The 18,711-nt window shown below is 43.3% G+C and overlaps 1 protein-coding gene across 2 annotated transcripts in view; it reads right to left on the reverse strand.

The window, feature by feature from the left end:
- Positions 1 to 18,711, reverse strand: part of garnl3 (GTPase activating Rap/RanGAP domain like 3) — a 488,036-nt gene that overhangs the window by 218,366 nt on the left and 250,959 nt on the right. For both annotated transcript variants that reach the window (XM_063073433.1, XM_063073432.1), the window contains exon 4: positions 14,828 to 14,927. In XM_063073433.1, the coding sequence (XP_062929503.1) occupies positions 14,828 to 14,927 (100 nt within the window). The remainder of the gene's footprint in view (positions 1 to 14,827; positions 14,928 to 18,711) is intronic.

An 18,711-nucleotide genomic window follows, 5' to 3' on the forward strand; every position in this document is an offset into this window, starting at 1 on the left:
AACTAATGAAGTGAACATAACCAAGCAAAGATTCCTTGCCTGGCAAAGTTTACTCGTCCAACTGCAGAGCAAATTCTGTTGAATTCTGTTGTCCTAAGCACGTTACGCAACGTGCCTTCCACATTCTCAGACACTTAATTTATTCATCTTTGAAAAGAGTTGTTGCTGATCAGCATTGCTTTAATTATTTAGTCTGGTGATTCATGCAGAACCATTCTCAGAATCTCCCTTACTGCTGGCAGAATACGCTTTTCAATCGTATGCGGCTTTCCCAATTTAGCAATGAGCAATGAAGTGCTGTACGAAGCATGTCAACCATCACTGTTTTGTTATGAAGTGCTGGCAAACATGTTCTGAAGTATTTTCCAGTTCTAAAGATTTTCACAAAGTGATTGAAAATAAGCCAGATTCCTATTTGCATTATCAGAGTGTATTCTCTTCAAATGTTCAAGGAGCCTGGATGGTTTCAATGCCTCATTTGAAAAAACTTTTTCACATAGCTTGGTGCTGGTATAAATCCATATTTCAAATACCCCATGCAATATTGCCAGAACTTCTTTTTCATTTGGTCTGCTTCTGTCATTTTTGTTATCGATTAACGACCACAGTTACTTGCCTATTGCTTAAGTCCAACCTCAAGTGCTGCGATCAATAAAGTGAAAAGTTATGACATCATCATAGCTGAGGCAATACCTAACTCAATGCCTCAAAGTACATAAAGTGGGACAGCGATACCTCAGTCAGCAGTAGGTCAGAGAAATGCGGTCAAGGCCATTAGAAAGGGCAGATACTGAACTTTACTCCATTGACTGCCATTCTCCGGTTCGCAGGATTTGCGTCACTGCGTGATTAGAGTATGGGAATCGTACTAGCTAACACTGTACTACAGTAGTGAATGGAGATAAAGCGCGAGCGGGCCAGACCTGGAAATAATACCTTTTCTTCAGTCCAGATTTCTCATAATATGGCAAATATGGACGTGTCACATTGATTTTCAACAACGACACCGCACTGTAAGCAAAGTCTAAGACAAGGGGGGTTAGCAAGAGATGAGGCGATTACGTGATCATTGTATTCAATTATGAGGTAGTGAGGATCAATTAATTTCTTAAATTAAGCCTGCAGCCTCCCCCCCCCCACAGGCCCCTTTATCTTTATCACCCCCTTAGAAAGTTCCACCACCCCAGGGTGGCGATATCACCCATTTTGGGAAACACTGTTGTAACACTTAATAAGATTGCTGGCATTAAGTTTTATGCCTCATTCTTGACTTCCAAAGATCTTTTGTATCACAGAAGCAACAGTGGTCAGTATCAGTGAGAAGAGTATTTTCCCAGAGCTGAAAAGGAACAGCACAGAAGAGGGAGGGCATGAATGCAGCAACCCATATGGGAAGCAAAGAACACTGACAAGACTACAAAGGCAGTTCTGCCAAAGGGGTGTGAACAGTTTCGATCTGCATTACAAAGCAGAACTGCAATTGTAATCTCGGGAGTACTACCTAAACTACATGTAAATTGCCAACACATAAATCCTGATGAAGGGTCTCGGCCTGAAACGTCGACTGTACCTCTTCCTAGAGATGCTGCCTGGGCTGCTGCATTCACCAGCAACTTTGATGTGTGTTGCTTGAATTTCCAGCGTCTGCAGAATTCCTCTTGTTCCAATTCACAGGGGTAGGGTTGTAGACTGCAGAGAGTTGTCAACACAGCACATCACAGAAATCAGTCTCCCCTCCATGAACTCTGTCTACATTCCTCACTGATTCAGTAAAGCAGCCAGCATAATCAAAAACCCCACCCGCCCCAGACATTCTCTCTTCCCCCCTCTCACATCAGGCAGAAGTTACAAAAGCCTATGTCCTACCCTGGTGACACCAGTATCAGCCCACACCCTACTAATTCTTCCCTTCTTATGGGAATTCACGGTCTAACGTCAAGATTGTTTACAGTTTACATTCTAGAACCTTCTTAGTCAAAGAGTTGCCATCTGCAGCAGGGTTTCCTTCAAAAATGTAGCAGCCTTGAGCACTGTTCCAACCTGCTGCTGAACAAGGCAAAGGTCACTCAGTGTCTGCCAACCCCAGGGACTTTGTGGACCAACTTTCCACCACCTCCCATCACTGCGGAAGCAACATGTTGTGTATTTAATATTTTAGTAACATTTGAGTAATCATACATATTGTTTGATTAATCTTGTTTCTTTTAAATAATTAATTATGGGTTATATATAGGGAGGGGGGAGAGGCCTTGTAAGGTATGAAAACACCCGACACAGGCCTCTCATAGTCTGAGTCGACGTCATATGTAAAAATACATTAACTGCTTATGAAATCACACTTCCATGTGATAATGCACACCTCACTTAAAGTAATGACAAAGTTAAACCCACATTCTTCGGACTCACATGTTTCCTTTGAATTAGGTTAATGGTTTGAAACTACAAAACATAACACAGCCTGTCCTCAAGGAACAACCCCACACACAGGAAGACTTACTCCCATTTTCAAACTCAGACAAACTTAATCAAATTATATTTTTAAAAATACTTTTGCGTATACTAAACCCAAAATGTAGTCAGCTGAGGACACTGATAGCTCCTATAATTACCTTTCGAATCAAACTATGCACTACACAAAGAAAAGCAAAGCAATACTGCACTGCAAAGCTAAGTCTGCATATGATTTAACAGAACAGTGTCTGTGTGTGACTGCGCAGCTTCTAACTTCTACAGAAAATCCCGGTGCAAAACATAACCATAGTTATATTGTAGCTTTATAAAACTCTGGTTAGGCATCCGTCCTTAAGGACCCCCTTCACTCAGACCATGCCCTCTTCTCATTGCTGTCATCCAGGAGGAGGTACAGGAGCCTAAAGGCACACACTTAATGTTTCAGGAATAACTTCTTCCCCTCTGCCTCTGATTTCTGAGTGGACATTGAAACCATGAACACTACCTCTCAGCTTTTTTTTTCTTTTTGCTCTATATATCTACACTTCTTGCTGTAATTCACAGTTTTCATTATTATGCGTTGCAATGCACTGCTACCACATGACAACAAATTTCATGACCTATGCCAATGAGATTAAACCTGATTCTGATTCTCCACCTAAATGAAGGATTTCCTTGCAACAGTGTGACCGCAATCGTGTACAAAATTACGAGGCGCATAGATAGGGTGGATGCTCACAGTCTTTCTCCCAGGGCTACGGAATTAAGAACTAAAGAGTAACACACACACACCGTGCTGTAGGAACTCAGTAGAATGCTGTAGAATCTATGAAGAGGAATAAAGAGTCAACATTTCAGGCCGAGTCTCTTCATCAGGACTTCATCATAGAACTACAGAGCCTGAGTTCAAGGTGAGAGGGGAGAGATTTAATAATAACCCGAAAGGCAACATTTTCCACCCAGAGGGTGGTCAGAGTATGGAATGACCTGCCAGAGATAGTGGTTGAAGCAGGTACAATACCAACGGTTAAAAGGCTTAAAAGGACAGGTACAATGATAGGAAAGTTTTCGAGCAGGGGTACCCAACCTTTTTTATGCCATGGACCCCTACCATTAACCGAGGGGTCTGTGGACCCCAGGTTGGGAACCCCTGATTCAGAGGGATATAGGCCAAATGGGACTAGTTTACTTGGATACAGCATGAACTAGTAGGGCTGAAGGGCCTCTTTCCATGCTGAATGACTGGGACTCTGGGCTGTGTTCTGAGAGGTGGCACTGCCCCCATGGGCCTCTGCTCCGTCATAAGAAAATTGGAGAAGATGAAAAATATTAGAGAGCATTTTTATCATACAAAGGAAGACTTACAATAAAGACAAAGTATAAATGTAACAAATATAAAATCTGAGAACCGAAAACGCTCAAGCCATCTGCAATAGCTTCCACCTTATATTTTGAAAGGAAGTTACTTTAGTTCAGAATACACATGGAAGTCAGCAATTGTTGCCAAATTTATGTCTCATCAAAAAAATCATTGTGTGACAGTGCAATTACCTCATCCTCTCCTCCACTGCCATTTAGTTGTCTACCTGCTACAGCACACAGTTATAAAATACAAGAGCATAGTGTTACCCAGAAATTCGTCAGTTCCAATGGCAGTAATTGTGCTGGCCAGAAACACTAAGCACATTTTCCACAGCTCCATTCAGCATTCGGTGTGGCTGACCAGGGAAGAAACCCCCAACATTGTAACCATGCAAACTGTAAATCTGATATTAGAGCACCCCAAGGGCATCAGGCACTCCAGTATCCATGAGTTAGTGGCAATATTTAAAGCGATATGGAACACTTATTTACATCACGTTGAAGAAATTGCAGAGCTATTGATAAATAAAGGTCACGTGAAACCATGGGTGCAGCTGGTATGAGCAGCCAGTGCATATCGCAAGTCCTGGTTATGTGACGTCTGGCGCCAGGCAGACAATGTCTCAAGAGTATTAATAACAGCTGGGGTCACCAGTCTTGTAAAGACACTGCCCAGAAGAAGGCAATGGCAAAACACTTCTGTCGAAAAATTTGCCAAGAACAATCACAGTTATGGGTCCCTGATCATCTTTCTCATACAACAAGGCACAGGATGATGTTGAAGATGATTTGATCTCATCCTTCCCTTTCACTGTAATCTACACTCCCAGCCGAGATAGTTGTGCTCCTCCAGTCCTGCATATTGGGTGCTCCTGCATTCAATCACCCCCATCAAGAACAGTTACCAAGCCCCTCAGCTCTGAAAATCCCTCCCAAAATCACTCTACATCATTCTTTCCTCTTTGAAATGCTCTTTAGAACCCATTGAGAACACCAGTCATAGAACACTACGGCACGGATACAGCAACTTCAGCCGATCCGGTCTATGCCAACCCAATCTTCTGCCTAGTCCCATCAACCTGCACCTGGACAATGTCTCTCCAAGTTCCTCCCATCCACATATTTGTACATATCCAAATTTCTTAAATGTTACAAAATGGAACCCGCAGTTTTCACTTCCGCAGGCTGCTCGTTTCACGCTCTCACCACCATCTGAGTGAAGAAGTTCCCCTTCAGATTCTCCTTAAATAATTCACCTTTCACCCTTAACCCATGACCTGCAGTCACGGTCTCACCTAAACTAAAGCCTGGTTTATACTTCTGCGTTAACTCAACGCCGTAACCTACGCAAGCGACTTACGCGCGTTGAGAGCATTTATATTTGTGCGTTAGTGTGTCTGCGTCGCTCTGCAATGCGCACATGTTACACATGCGCACTCACCTGCCCGCGCAAGGCTTCATGGTCATGGTAGTCTCGGGGTAAACAGAACACGAGCGTCTTTTTTCGTGTGAAATTTGTCCTCCATAATTTCGAAGGTCTGTAAAGCTTTATGGAAAGCATTGCAGCCAGAGTTCCTTCCCTGCCCTTCAGTCGCCCAATGGGAAGCTATTGCAGCCTAGGACGACATGCGATGCTGCCAAGCGGACCAATCACAGCTGTTGCGTTCTGCATTGCCACGACGCGCGGTTATGTTTTGGGAGAGGTGCGCGTCGCAGCAACGCAAGCTCTCGCGTAGGGTTCCGCGTCAGTTTTGCCTAGGGTTTGCGGTGACACAGACCTTACGGTGACGCGTTGACACAGAAGTATAAACCAGGCTTAAGGGGGGAAATCCTGTATGTATTCACCCTATCAATCGCCCTGTTGTCTGCCCTAACATCTCCCAGTGCACTGTATGTTCAATACAATGTCCTCTTAGTAAAATTTTCTTCCAAAGAGCCTGGGGACATTTGGGTTGAAGATGAGGTACCACAGAAATGGGATTGTTGAAATTAGAACTCTAATTTTAGCAGGGTGGCATTTTCCTGGCGTGGGCTTTCTTTGGAAAAGGTTAACATTTGTAGATGTTTTATTTTATTTAGAGATGGAAGCAGGACCTTCCGGCCCAACGAGCCTGCGGCGCCCAATTACATCTCTGTGACCAATTAACCTACTAACCCGTATGTCTTTGGGATGAGGGAGGAAACTGGAGCACCCGGACGAAACCCGCGCAGTCACGGCAAGTATGTAGAAGCTCTTTACAGGCAGCAGTGGAATTGAACCGGGGTTGCTGGTGCTGAAATGGGGTTACGCTAACCACTACACTACCGTGCTGCCCCAAATGTAATGGACATTGATGCAACAATGAATTACTTTGTCAAGAACAATCATGGCCATGGAGACCATGATCACCCACATCAGAAAAACACAACACATAATGATGATGACGAATGAATTATTAACAAATAAATAATTGATGCAAAACAATAATCGGGTTGTCATGGATTATTTTGATTGCGTTATAGGTTAAAATGAGCCTTCAGCATCAGCTTCTGCTGGACAAATCACACACTGTGAATGCTTTTTGTTTCCATTCTTAAGGCAAAATAAAAACCTTACAAAGCCACTGCTCCACAGAGCAGTGGATTTCATTTATAGCTTGTTCTGCTGTGAACTAATAGTGAACATTAGGGGATATTTATCAGGAGTGCTGTGCGCACAAGGCCCTTAGTATTATCAAGGATCCCATCCATCCAGTATCCTCTTTGACGTTCTACCATCAGGCAGGAGACTCTGATGCATAAAAACAAGAACAGTCAGGATGGGAAACAGTTTGTTCCCTCAGGCCATTAGGCTTCTGAACTCCCTGCCACGTCGTATTGAAAGTGCTGCTGGTTAATCTTTTCTGTAACTACCCTATAATATTTAACTTATGCACTTTACTTTGTTATTTACGCGCAATTCATCTGTAGTTTTTATCCTAACTTTCCTAAGTTATGTGTACTACTGTACTTTACGCCCTGGTTAGGAGAAATGTTGTCTCATTTGACAGTATACATGTAGACAGTTAAATAACAATAAATTTGACTTGACATGAAAAATATCTCCTGAACACAACTATAATATTCACACCCCGTGAACACACAAAAAATCAGCATTGATAATTAGTTATTGCAATTTGCTTAGAATGGAGTTAAAATATGTTGGGGAAAGATAAATACGTTTTTATATAAGTGTGAAATAAAATAATAATAGTTATGGGCTGACTGTGGTGATCCTTTCCACCAAGATCTAACTGCACATCAGATAATGAAGAGGCAAAGCAGATGGAAGACTGAATAATTTTACATCCTACAGACTACTATGCCACACAGGAGTTGTTCCGATTGGAACAGTCATGACTATCAGAGGGCATCACGTGACTATGAGTCATGTTGTGACCATTTGCCAAACTTCAGGCATTGTATCCGGAGATCCGGAGTGCTGGATTGTTCAGTTACAGGTCGATCTATCAGTCTTTTCGCTGACGCAGCACAGGGGCCGCGTACAAGTTGACAACACATTAAGCTGCTGGAACCATTCCAGCAACATGCAAATCTGTGCTGCGTTTAACCCTTGCAGAGACAAGGATGGTGCCAGGAGAGAGGATTAAACACCATTAGTCTGTTTTACCGATTGAAATAATATTCTCATCTCTGCAAGGGTTCAGTTTCCGTGGACGAAATAATTCAAAAGTTGAAACACAGGGAATTCTGCAGACGCTGGAAATCCAAAGTAAATCACGCAAAATGCAGGAGGAGCTCAGCAGGTCAGGCAGTCTCTATGGAGAAGAATAAAGAGCCAAAATTTCAGGACAAGATCCTTCATCAGGGTAATCAGAAGAAGAAAGGTTTCGACCCAAAACATCGACTCTTCATTTCTCTCCATAAATGCTACCTGACCTGCTGAGCTCCTCCAGCATTTTGTGTGAGTGATTCAAAAGCCATTCCAATCAGAAAGTCAAATGAGCTTAACGTAGTCAAAAAAGGAAATCTGCCAAATACAGGACTTGCACTGATCGAGCCGTATCCTCGCTGGCCCCTGAGGAGGCATATCAAACTACTCAACTGGGTAATTAAATTCAGGAATAACAGTTAGTAGGGCAAATGGAAAATACTCAAAATGACAAGCACCAGCTGTGGAGAGAGAAACAGTGGGTTTTCAGATGTCAAGCAACACACATCAAAGTTGCTGGTGAACGCAGCAGGCCAGGCAGCATCTCTAGGAAGAGGTGCAGTCGACGTTTCAGGCCGAGACCCTTCGTCAGGACTAACTGAAGGAAGAGTGAGTAAGAGGGTTTTCAGATGTTTTGCTTTTCACATTCACTGTCTTTTACCCACTCTATGCTGCTACTTCAACTTGTGATGCTCGAAGTTCAAGGTTCATGTTCAAAGTAAATTATTATCAAAGTACCTACAGTTTTTTTTAAGGTATCCGTTAGTCTTGCGAGACCATGGATCTGTGCCTGTAAAGTCTTCACTCTCTAGGGCGCAGGCCTGGGCAAGGTTGTATGGAAGACCAGCAGTTACCCATGCTGCAAGTCTCCCCTCTCCACGACACCGATGTTGTCCAAGGGAAGTGCATTAGGACCCATACAGCTTGGCACCAGTGTCATCGCAGAGCAATGTGTGATTAAGTGCCTTGCTCAAGGACACAACACACTGCCTCAGCTGGGGCTCGAACTCACGACCTTCAGGTCGCTAGTCGAGTGCCTTAACCACTTGGCCATGTGCTCAACCTACAGTTTATGTCACCATATATTATCCTGAGATTTATTTTTCTTGCGGCCATTCACAGCAGAACAATGAAGTATATTAGAAAATGAGTTCCAGGTTCTAGACCCAGTGATGGTAAAGCACTGGTGTTATAGTTCCATGTTATGATAGACATGATTTCAAAAGTTCAATGTAAATTTATTACCAATTTATGTAGAGTGGATTGTGGTTAAGGGGGCCATCGGTTAATCAGGGTAGTTGTTTAATTGGGACAACTCTTAAAGAACAAAAACTAATTGAGAAAATAGCCAAGATTCCCTTTGATTATTTGCAACACTGTGACCATAAGATATAGGAGCAGAAGAAGGCTATTCAGCCCATCGAGTCTGCTCCGCCATTCAATCATGGGCTGATCCAATTCTTCCAGTCATCCTCGCTCCCCTGCCTTCTCCCCATACCCTTTGATGCCTTGGCTAATCAAGAACCTATCTATCTCTGCCTTAAATGCACCCAAAAACTTGGCCTTCATTGCCACTTGTGGCAACAAATTCCACAGATTTACCACCTTCTGGCTAAAGTAATTTCTCCGCATCTCTGTTCTAAATGGACGTCCTTCAATCCTGAAGTCGTGCCCTCTTGTCCTAGACTCCCCCACCATGGGAAATAACTTCACCATATCTAACTTGTTCAGGCCTTTTAACATTCGGAATGTTTCTATGAGATCCTGCCTCATTCTCCTGAACTCCAGGGAATACAGCCCAAGAACTGACAGACGTTCCTCATACGGTAACCCTTTAATTCCTGGAATCATTCTCATGAATCTTCTCTGAACGCTCTCCAATGTCAGTATATTCTTTCTAAAATAAGGAGCCCAAAACTGCACACAATACTCCAAGTGTGGTCTCACGAGTGCCTTATAGAGCCTCAACATTACATCCCGGCTCTTATATTCTATACCTCTAGAAATGAATGCCAACATTGCATTTGCCTTCTTCACCACTGACCCAACCTGGAGATTGACCTTTAGGGTATCTTGCACAAGGACTCCCAAGTTTCTTTGCATCTCTGCATTTTGAATTCTCTCCTCATCTGCCCATTTATTTCTTCCACCAAAGTGCATGACCATACACTTTCCAACATTGTATTTCATTTGCCACTTCTTTGCCCATTCCCCTAAACCATCTACGTCTCTCTGCAGGCTCTCTGTTTCCTCAACACTACCCGCTCCTCCATCTATCATTGTATCATTGGCAAATTCAGCCACAAATCCATTAATCCCATAGTCCAAATCATTGACATACATCGTAAAAAGCAGCGGTCCCTCACAGACCCCTGTGGAACTCTGTTGGTAACCGGCAGCCAGCCAGAATAGGATACTTTTATTCCCACTCTCTGTTTTCTGCCGACTAGCCAATGCTCCACCTATGTTAGTAACTCCCCTTTCATTCCATGGGCTCTTATCGTGCTAAGCAGCCACATGTGTGGCACCTTGTCAAAGGCCTTCTGAAAATCCAAGTACACCACATCTACTACATCTCCTTTGTCTACCCTGCCTGTAATTTCCTCAAAAAATTGCAGTAGGTTAGTCAGGTAGGATTTTCCTTTCAGGAAACCATGCTGGCTTTGGCCTATCTTGCCATGTGCCTCCAGGTACGCCACAATCTCATCTCTAACAATCGATTCCAACAACTTCCCAACCACTGATGTCAGGCTAACAGGTCTATAGTTTCCTTTCTGCTGCCTCTCACCCTTCTTAAATAGCAGAGTAACATCTGCAATTTTCCAGTCATCCAGTACAATGCCAGAATCTATCGGTTCTTGAAAGATCATCGTTAATGCCTCCACAGTCTCTCCAGCTACTTCCTTCAGAACCTGAGGGTGCATTCCATCAGGTCCAGGAGATTTATCCACCCTCAGACCATTAAGCTTCCTGAGAACCTTCTGTCATAATTTTCACTGCACAAACTTCACTTCCCTGACACTCTTGAATGTCCGGTATACTACAGATGTCTCCACTGTGAAGACTGATGCAAAATATGCATTCAGTTCCTCTGCCATCTCTGCATCTCTCATTACAACAACTCCATTGGTTCTAATATCTATCCTCGACTCTCTTTTACCCTTTATATATTTAAAAAAGCTTTTAGTATCTTCTTTATTATTAGTCACCAGCTTCCTCTCATAATTCATCTGTTCCTTCCCAAATGACCTTCTTAGTTTCCTTCTTCAAGTTTTTAAAAGCTCCCTAATCCTTTACCTTCCCACTAGCCTTGGTTTCCTTGTATGCCCTCTCTTTTGCTTTTACTTTGGCTCAGACTTCACTTGATAGCCACAGTAGTGTCCTCTTTCCATTTGAAAATTTCTTCTTATTTGGAATATATCTGTCTTGCACTTCCCTCATTTTTCACAGAAACTCCAGCCAATACTGCTCTGCTGTCCTTCCTGTTAGTGTCTCTTTTCAGTCAACCTTGGCCAATTCCCCTCTCATACCACTGTAATTGCCTTTATTCCACTGAAATACTGACACGGTGGAATTTAGTTTCTCCTTAATTGGCACTTAATTGGGACATGAGACTGTTGCTGAATAGTTTCTAACTAACATCAGTTGTGTGCACTTTTGTGAGTGTTAGACACTTTACCATTTTCACAGCGAACAGTTTACAAATAGTGCCAGATGCGTGCGCTCGTGTTAAGTTATCCATTAGGGCCGGTGGACACCGATTTAAAAAGCAGTGAATTATTTTTGGATTACCACAGTATTTCATGCAGAAAGGCAATGAAGGTAGACCATTATCTGCACTAGGAGTCTGTGCTGACCTTGTTCATTTACAGTCAACACGGCATCGTACACTGGATGAATTCCTCTGTCGGTAACTTTTAGGAATACACAGTTTGATCGTACTGTAGTTATATTGGTAGTGTTCTAATTTGTTCTGTATTCCATTTAAATCCATCATTTGCTACTCAGTAAAATGGGCAGTTTGTCTATTATACCTTTTTTAACTATTTCCATAAAATTTTGGCTAATTGGGACAACCACTCAATTGGGCAAAAATGTATTGATCCCAATGTATCCCAATTAACCGGAATACACTGTATATGTTACCGTACAACACCAGATCACCAGGGGCAATCTCACCTAAACCCCTCTGTAGTTCTTGCATTCATTCCGACTCCACTATTCTATCCACCCTGTTAGTAAGGCAAATGCTCCACTTGCCTTTTGAGTGACCTTTTCTAAGCAGATTCGAAACTCAAGCTTTGATGACATTGGATCCACGTAGAAAGAAAGTGTACTGAGAAAATTGACAAGGATGTTGCCATGACTTGAGGACCTGAGTCATAGTGAAAGGGTGAATAGGTTAGGACTTTATTTCCTGGAGTGGAGGACACTGAAAATCTGGCTGAGTGGTGCCACAACAACAAGCTCCTACTCATTGTCAGCAAGACCAAAAAGCTGATTATTGACTTCAGGAGGAGGAAACCAGCAGTCCACAAGCGATTCCTCATCAGGGGATCAGAGGTGGAGAGGGTTAGCAACTTTAAGTTCCTCTGTGTTACTATTTCGGAGGACCTGTCCTGGGCCCAGCACATAAGTGAGATTACGAAGAAAGCATGGCAGTGACTCTACTTCCTTGGAAGTTTCCAGGGACTTGACATGACATCTAAAACTTTGACAAACTTCTGTAGATGTGTGGTGGAGAGTATGTTGACTGGTTACATCACAGCCTGGTATGAAAAGACTAATGCCCTTAAATGGGAAATCATATAAAATGCAGTGGATACAACCCAGTCCATCATAGGTAAAGCCCTCCCCACCACTGAGCACATCTACATGGAGCATTGTCACAGGAAAGTAGCAACCATCATCAGAGACCCCCACTACCCAGGTTATGCTCTCTACTCTCTGCTGCCATTAGGAAGAAGATACAAGAGCTTCAGAAGTCAGGTTCAGGAACAGTTATTACTCCTCAACCATCAGGCTCTTGAACCAAAGGGGTAACTTCACTCAACTTCACTTGTCCCACCACTGAAATGTTTGCGCAAGCTATGGACTCATTTTCAAGGACTCTTCATCCCATGTTCTGGATATCAAAGTTCAAAAGTTCAAAGTAAAATTTATTGTCAAAGTACATACACATCACCACAAACAACCCTGCCTTTCTTCTTCCTGCGGGCATACACCGCAAATCTATAGGATAGTGTTTGCAACCAGGATCAATGAACAGCAAACTGTGCAAATGGAGATATAAATAAACAGCAATAAATAACGAGCGTGAAATAACAAGATAAAGAGCACTTAAAGTGAGATCACTGGTAGTGGGAGTGGGAGAGGACAATACCTCGTCCCACCCTGTTACTTGTAAAAATGCCTTCCCCTTCTCTCAATTCCTCCGTCTCTGCCGCATCTGCTCTCAAGATGAGGCTCTCATTCTAGAACGAAGGAGATGTCCTCCTTTTTCAAAGAAAGGGGCTTCCCTTCCTCCACAGTCAGCACTGCCCTAAACTGCATCTCTTCCATTTCACACACGTCTACTCTGGTGTTTCTCTCTCCCCTTCCCCCCCTCCTCAGCTTTTCTCTCCAGTCCTGCTAAAGGGTTTCGGCCCGAAACGTAAACTGTACTCTTTTCCGCGATGCTGCCTGGCCTGCTGAGTTCCTCCAGCATTTTGTGTGCGTTCATTGGCTCTGGGAACACCAGAAATAGAATGAGTGTAGTTATGCTCTTTTGTTCAAGACCTTGATGGTAGAGGGGTAGTAACTGTTCTTGAACTGTTCTTGGGGGTGTGAGTCCTGAAGCTCTTATACTTTCTACATATTTATTTATTATTACTATTTATTTCATTTTGTATTTACACAGACTTTGCACATCGGTTGAATTCCCTGTTGGTGCAGTCTTTCAATGATTTTATTATGTACTTACTGAGTCTGCCCACACGAAAATGAATCTCAGAATTGTGTATGATGACATGAATATACATTGATCATAAATTTACTTTGAACTTTAAGAAAGAGGAAAGCATAAATCACAGATTCAGTTTCTTGCAAGCATTTGCAGGAAAGAAAAAGAAATACAATGGAATTTCACTGAAGTACAATACATAGACAAAGCAACACATACAAAATGCTGGAGGAACTCAGCAGGCCAGGAAGCATCTATGGGAAAAAAAGATAAACAGTTGATGTTTTGGGCCGGGATCCTTCATCAGGACTGGAAAACGTGTGGGGAGGGAGGTAGAAGGTACCAAGGTGGCAGGTGAAACTGTGTGGGGGTGGGGGGAGGCTAAAGTGAAGAGCTGGGATGTTGACTGGTGAAATTGCTGAAGGGCTGGGGAAGGGGGAATCTGATAGGAGAGGACAGAAGACAATAGGAGAAAGGGAAGGCGCAGAGATACCAGAGGAGGCGATGGTCAGGTAAGACGAGAAAGGTGCAAGAGGGAAATGAGAATGGGCAATGGGGGGGGGACTGGAAGTTCAAGAAATTGATGTTCATGCCATCAGTTTGGAGGCTACTCAGACGGAATATAAGGTGTTGCTCCTCCAACTTGAGAGTGGCTACATCGTGACAGTAGAGGAGGTCATGGAATGCAGATGTTCTTGTGTTTGTGATACATGGACAAAGACTCACAAGCAACCGATTTGCAAAAGAAGACAAACCATGCAAATAAAAAGATAATAATGAGAACAAGAGTTGCAAAGAGCCAGAAACTCAGAGTGCAGTACGTCACAGATACAGGCCCTTCAGCCCAATAAGTCCACAACAACCATGGTGCCCACCCAGCAAGGAAGGGACACGTTCAAATTCATTCCCACTCGGAGTGCCATATGCTGTTTCAGCACCGGGGGTGCTGTAAGATAAGACGATTGTTTGTATCAATGATTGATGCTTTTCTGAAGGTCTCAAGACAGGTTCTCTCTAAACATTAAATATTTACTGGGTTAAAAGCTCCAAGACTGCGGCAACTCTCACACACAGCCAGCTAACAGAGCAACACGGTGATTCAGACTCTCAACAACCAGTCCTCTCTGAGCAGTAGGCCAGGCAATGCAATAGCATTACATAATGCACACACCTTCTACCAACCCCAGGTCTGTGAGTTTCAACCCATTCACTACCCATGCAAAGCTATGCAAAGTTGTAGAACTACTGTATGGAAACCAGAACACAGCGAGACAGACTCTTGGGATATCAGGTGCCACCTCTCCAAAACAAGCAGGATTCTTCCACATACAGGATACAGTCAATATACCCGTTGAAGAGTTCTTCTGTATTTGAGACATTACCTTTTCCTAGGAAGTATTTGAAATACCATCTGGTGTGATATTCCGGGTTCTCTAGATGCACGTCGGTCCGGTGCCAAGTTCCCGGTGCGCAGTCAGTATTCTGGGAATCAAGAAACATAAATTAATATGGGTCATCTTATGGTTATTTCTTTCCTTTAACTACAGTAGGAGTTTAAGCAATAGATAAGATGAATATTAACTTTATTTGGCTCAAGTACTTCAAAATGCATGGTTTGCATCGAAACACAGTGAAATGTATGCCTTGCATCAAATCAAATCAGCGAGGGTTGTTGCCATGCTTCCGTCACCAACATAGTACACCCAGAACTCACTAACCCTAACCTGCATGTCTTTGGGTCGTGGGAGGAAACCAGAGCACCCGGAGGTAACCCATGCAGTCACAGGGAGAACATACGGGCAGGGACGGGAATTGAACCCCGACCAGGGGTCGCTAACGTTCCAGCTCGGAAACGCTTCATCAGAAGTGAGAAATGCAAAAAATAAATCCGTATCAGAGAAGGTACAGCAGGGATGGGTGAAATAAAATGAACATTTCCGATAGGGTGACCAATTGCATAAAATACTATTTACGGTCAGATTAGGCCCAGGACCTGAAGTACAGGGAAAGGTAGAATAGGGATGGGAGGTGTATGGAGGGATATGGTCCGTGTGCAGGTCAGTGGGACTAGGCAGAAAATGGTTTGGCACAGCCAAGAAGGGCCAAAAGGCCTGTTTCTGTGCTGTAGTTTCTATGGTTTCTATGGTTAGGACATTATCGCCTTAAACGTGAAGATCAAGGGGAGATTTGACAGAGATTTACAAAATTATGAAGGGTATAGAAAAGGCAAATGCAGGCAGGTTTTTCTCACTGAGGTTGAGTGAGACTAGAACAAGAGGTCATACGTTAAGGGTGAAGGGTGGAATGTTTAAGGGGAACCATAAGACCATAAGATATAGGAGCAGAAGTAGGCCATTCAGCCCATCGAGCCCTTTAATGCCCTGGCTAATCAAGAACCTATCTATCTCTGCCTTAGATACACTCAACGACCTGGCCTCCACAGCTGCCTGTGGTAACAAATTCCACATATTCACCACCCTCTGGCTAAAGAAATTTCTTTGCATCTCTGTTTTAAATGGACACCCCTCTATCCCGAGGCTGTGCCCTCTTGTCCTAGACTCGCCCACCACAGGAAACATCCTTTCCACATCTACTCTGTCTAGGCCTTTCAACATTTGAAAGATTTCAATGAGATCCCCCCACATCCTCCTAAATTCCAATGAGTACAGATCCAGAACCTCCTCCAAGGCCAGCACAGCTTCTCTTAGTTAAGGAGCCCAAAACTGTTCACAATACTCAAAGTGAGGCCTCACCAGTGCCTTATAAAGCATCAGAATCAGATCCCTTGAAATGAATGTTAACATGTTAACCTTTAAGGTGTTCTACACAAGGCTTCCCAAGTCCCTTTGAATCTCAGAATTTTGGATTTTCTCCCCACTTAGAAAATAGTCTGCACATTTATTTCATCTACCAAAGTGCATGACCATGCATTTTTCAAAACTGTATTTTATTTGCCAATTTTTTGCCCATTCTCCTAATTTGTCTGTCCTTCTTCAGCCCTCCTGCTTCCTTAACACTACCTGCCCACCACTAATCTTCATAACATCTGCAAATTTAGCAACAAAGCTATCTATTCTATCATTTAAATCATTGATATTCAGCATAAAAAGAAGTGGTCCCAACACCAGCCCCTTCGGAACAGCTAAAAGGATCCTTTTATTCCCACTCACTGCCTCCTAGCAATCAGTCAATGCTCTAACCATGACAGTAATTTTCCTGTAATACTGTGGACGCTTAACCTGGAAAGTAGTCTCATGTGTGGCACACTGTCAAATGTCTTCTGAAAGTCCAGATATACAACATCCACTGCATCCCCTTTGTCCTACTTATAATCACCTCAAAGAATTCTAACAGGTTCATCGGGCAGGATTTTCCCTTAAGGAAACCATGCTGACTTTGACTTATCTTGTCCTTTGTCACCAAGTACTCCATAATCTCATTCTTAACAATTGACTCCAACATCTTTCCAACTGCAAATGGATATGTTATTTCAAATAATCAGAGAGACTTTTTAATGAAAATGGGATGGGGGTTGTGGGGAGCAAAAGAGGAGATAGCACTGTATGTTAGTCAATGATTGCATTACTTCATCCTAGGGAGGGGATACGCTGGCCGGTGCACTTCCTGTCAGCTTGAACCAGTCTGGCCACTCTCTCTGACATCTCTCATCAACAAGGTTAGTTTTTGTCCACAGAACGGTCCCTCACTGAATGATTTTTGTTTCTCGAACCATTCTCTGCAAACTCTAGACTGTTGTGCGTGAAAATCACAGGAGATCAGCAGTTTCAGAAGTACTCAAACCACCCTGCCTGGCTCTAACGTTCATTTCACGGTCAAAGTAATCTAGATCACATTTCTTTCTCATTCTGTTATTTGGTCTGAGCAACAACTGAGCCTCTTACCCATCTCTGCATGCTTTTATGCATTGAGTTGCTGCTGTATGATTGGCTGATTAGATATTTGCATTAACAGGTAGGTGTACAGGTGTACCTAATAAAGTGGCCACTGCATGTATCAAACCACAATTTAGTCATGAATAGAACAGGAAACAAAGTCACTGACAACATTTACGAATCCTCGAGATGAGCATTTGAATTGCCAATGGTTAGAAGGGTGTGGGGAAAGCGCTGGAAGATAGGAATTAGTGACAAAAGGTGCACTCTAGTCAGCATGGATGTAGTGGGCTGAATATCCTCCTTCCATACTATACTGCACATTTCTATGGCTCAATAGGGCTTGAGAGGATCAAGAGTGGGAATGTTATCAAACAGTCTCTAGGCATTAACACTTAACACACAATCTGTGCAGAATCCTTTCAAAACACTGTTACATACTTTTAAACACTCTTCTACCAGTAATAGCTAAACACAATAAAATAAATTCTCATCCTGTTTGCAACCTAAATTCATGCTGTTGTACTTTCAAAGCAGTAAACATTGTAATAAGTGTTTGAAATAAGTCATACCACAATTCAGTCATCAGCAAAACAGGAAAACTGAATATTCTCTCCCTCTCTCTTTTTCCATTCCCCATTCTGGCTCCCCTCACATGCCTCCACTTCACCTCACCTGTCCATCACCTCCCTCCGGTGCCTCTGCTCCTTCCCTTCCTCCCATAGTCCACTCTCCTTTCAGTTTCCCTTTTCTTCAGCCCTTTACCTCTTCCACCTATCACCTCCCAGCTTCTTACTTCACCCCTCCCCTCCCCCACAGTTTCACCTACCACTACCCAGCTTGTACTCATTCCCCTCCCCCTCACCTACTTATTCTGGCTTCTTCCCCCTTCCTTTCCAGCCCTGACGGTCTTGGCCCGAAACGCTGATTGTTGCTCAACCTGCTGAGTTCCTTAGGCATTGTGTGTGTGTAGAGCTAGATTTCCAGCATCTACAGAAACTCTTGTGTAAACAAAACACAGGCGCCTGTCTCCCACAATGGACTTTTCCCTGTTGCCTCAGAATTCATCTCCATTGGATGTATTGCCCCCTTCTCCCTTGGAGTTACTTCCCTCACCCACAGTTAATCAGCCCAGTAGAGCTATTTCTCAACAATACCACCCACCCCACCTTCACCGTGGTATCACTTCTGATCTCTGAACCTCTCCCTCACCATTATCTCCAAGTTCCAGATGTTAACGCTGAGACTCTCCTTGCAATTCCACTCGCTCAATGACAGCACCACAGACACCTGCACCCACAGGAAGCCCAACCTTTCCAGGATATAAGAATTCAGCCTGATTTGATGATCCAACATAAGCCACGGGTACTACA

Source organism: Mobula hypostoma, chromosome 21 (genome assembly GCF_963921235.1).
Source record: "Mobula hypostoma chromosome 21, sMobHyp1.1, whole genome shotgun sequence".
NCBI lineage: Eukaryota > Metazoa > Chordata > Chondrichthyes > Myliobatiformes > Myliobatidae > Mobula > Mobula hypostoma.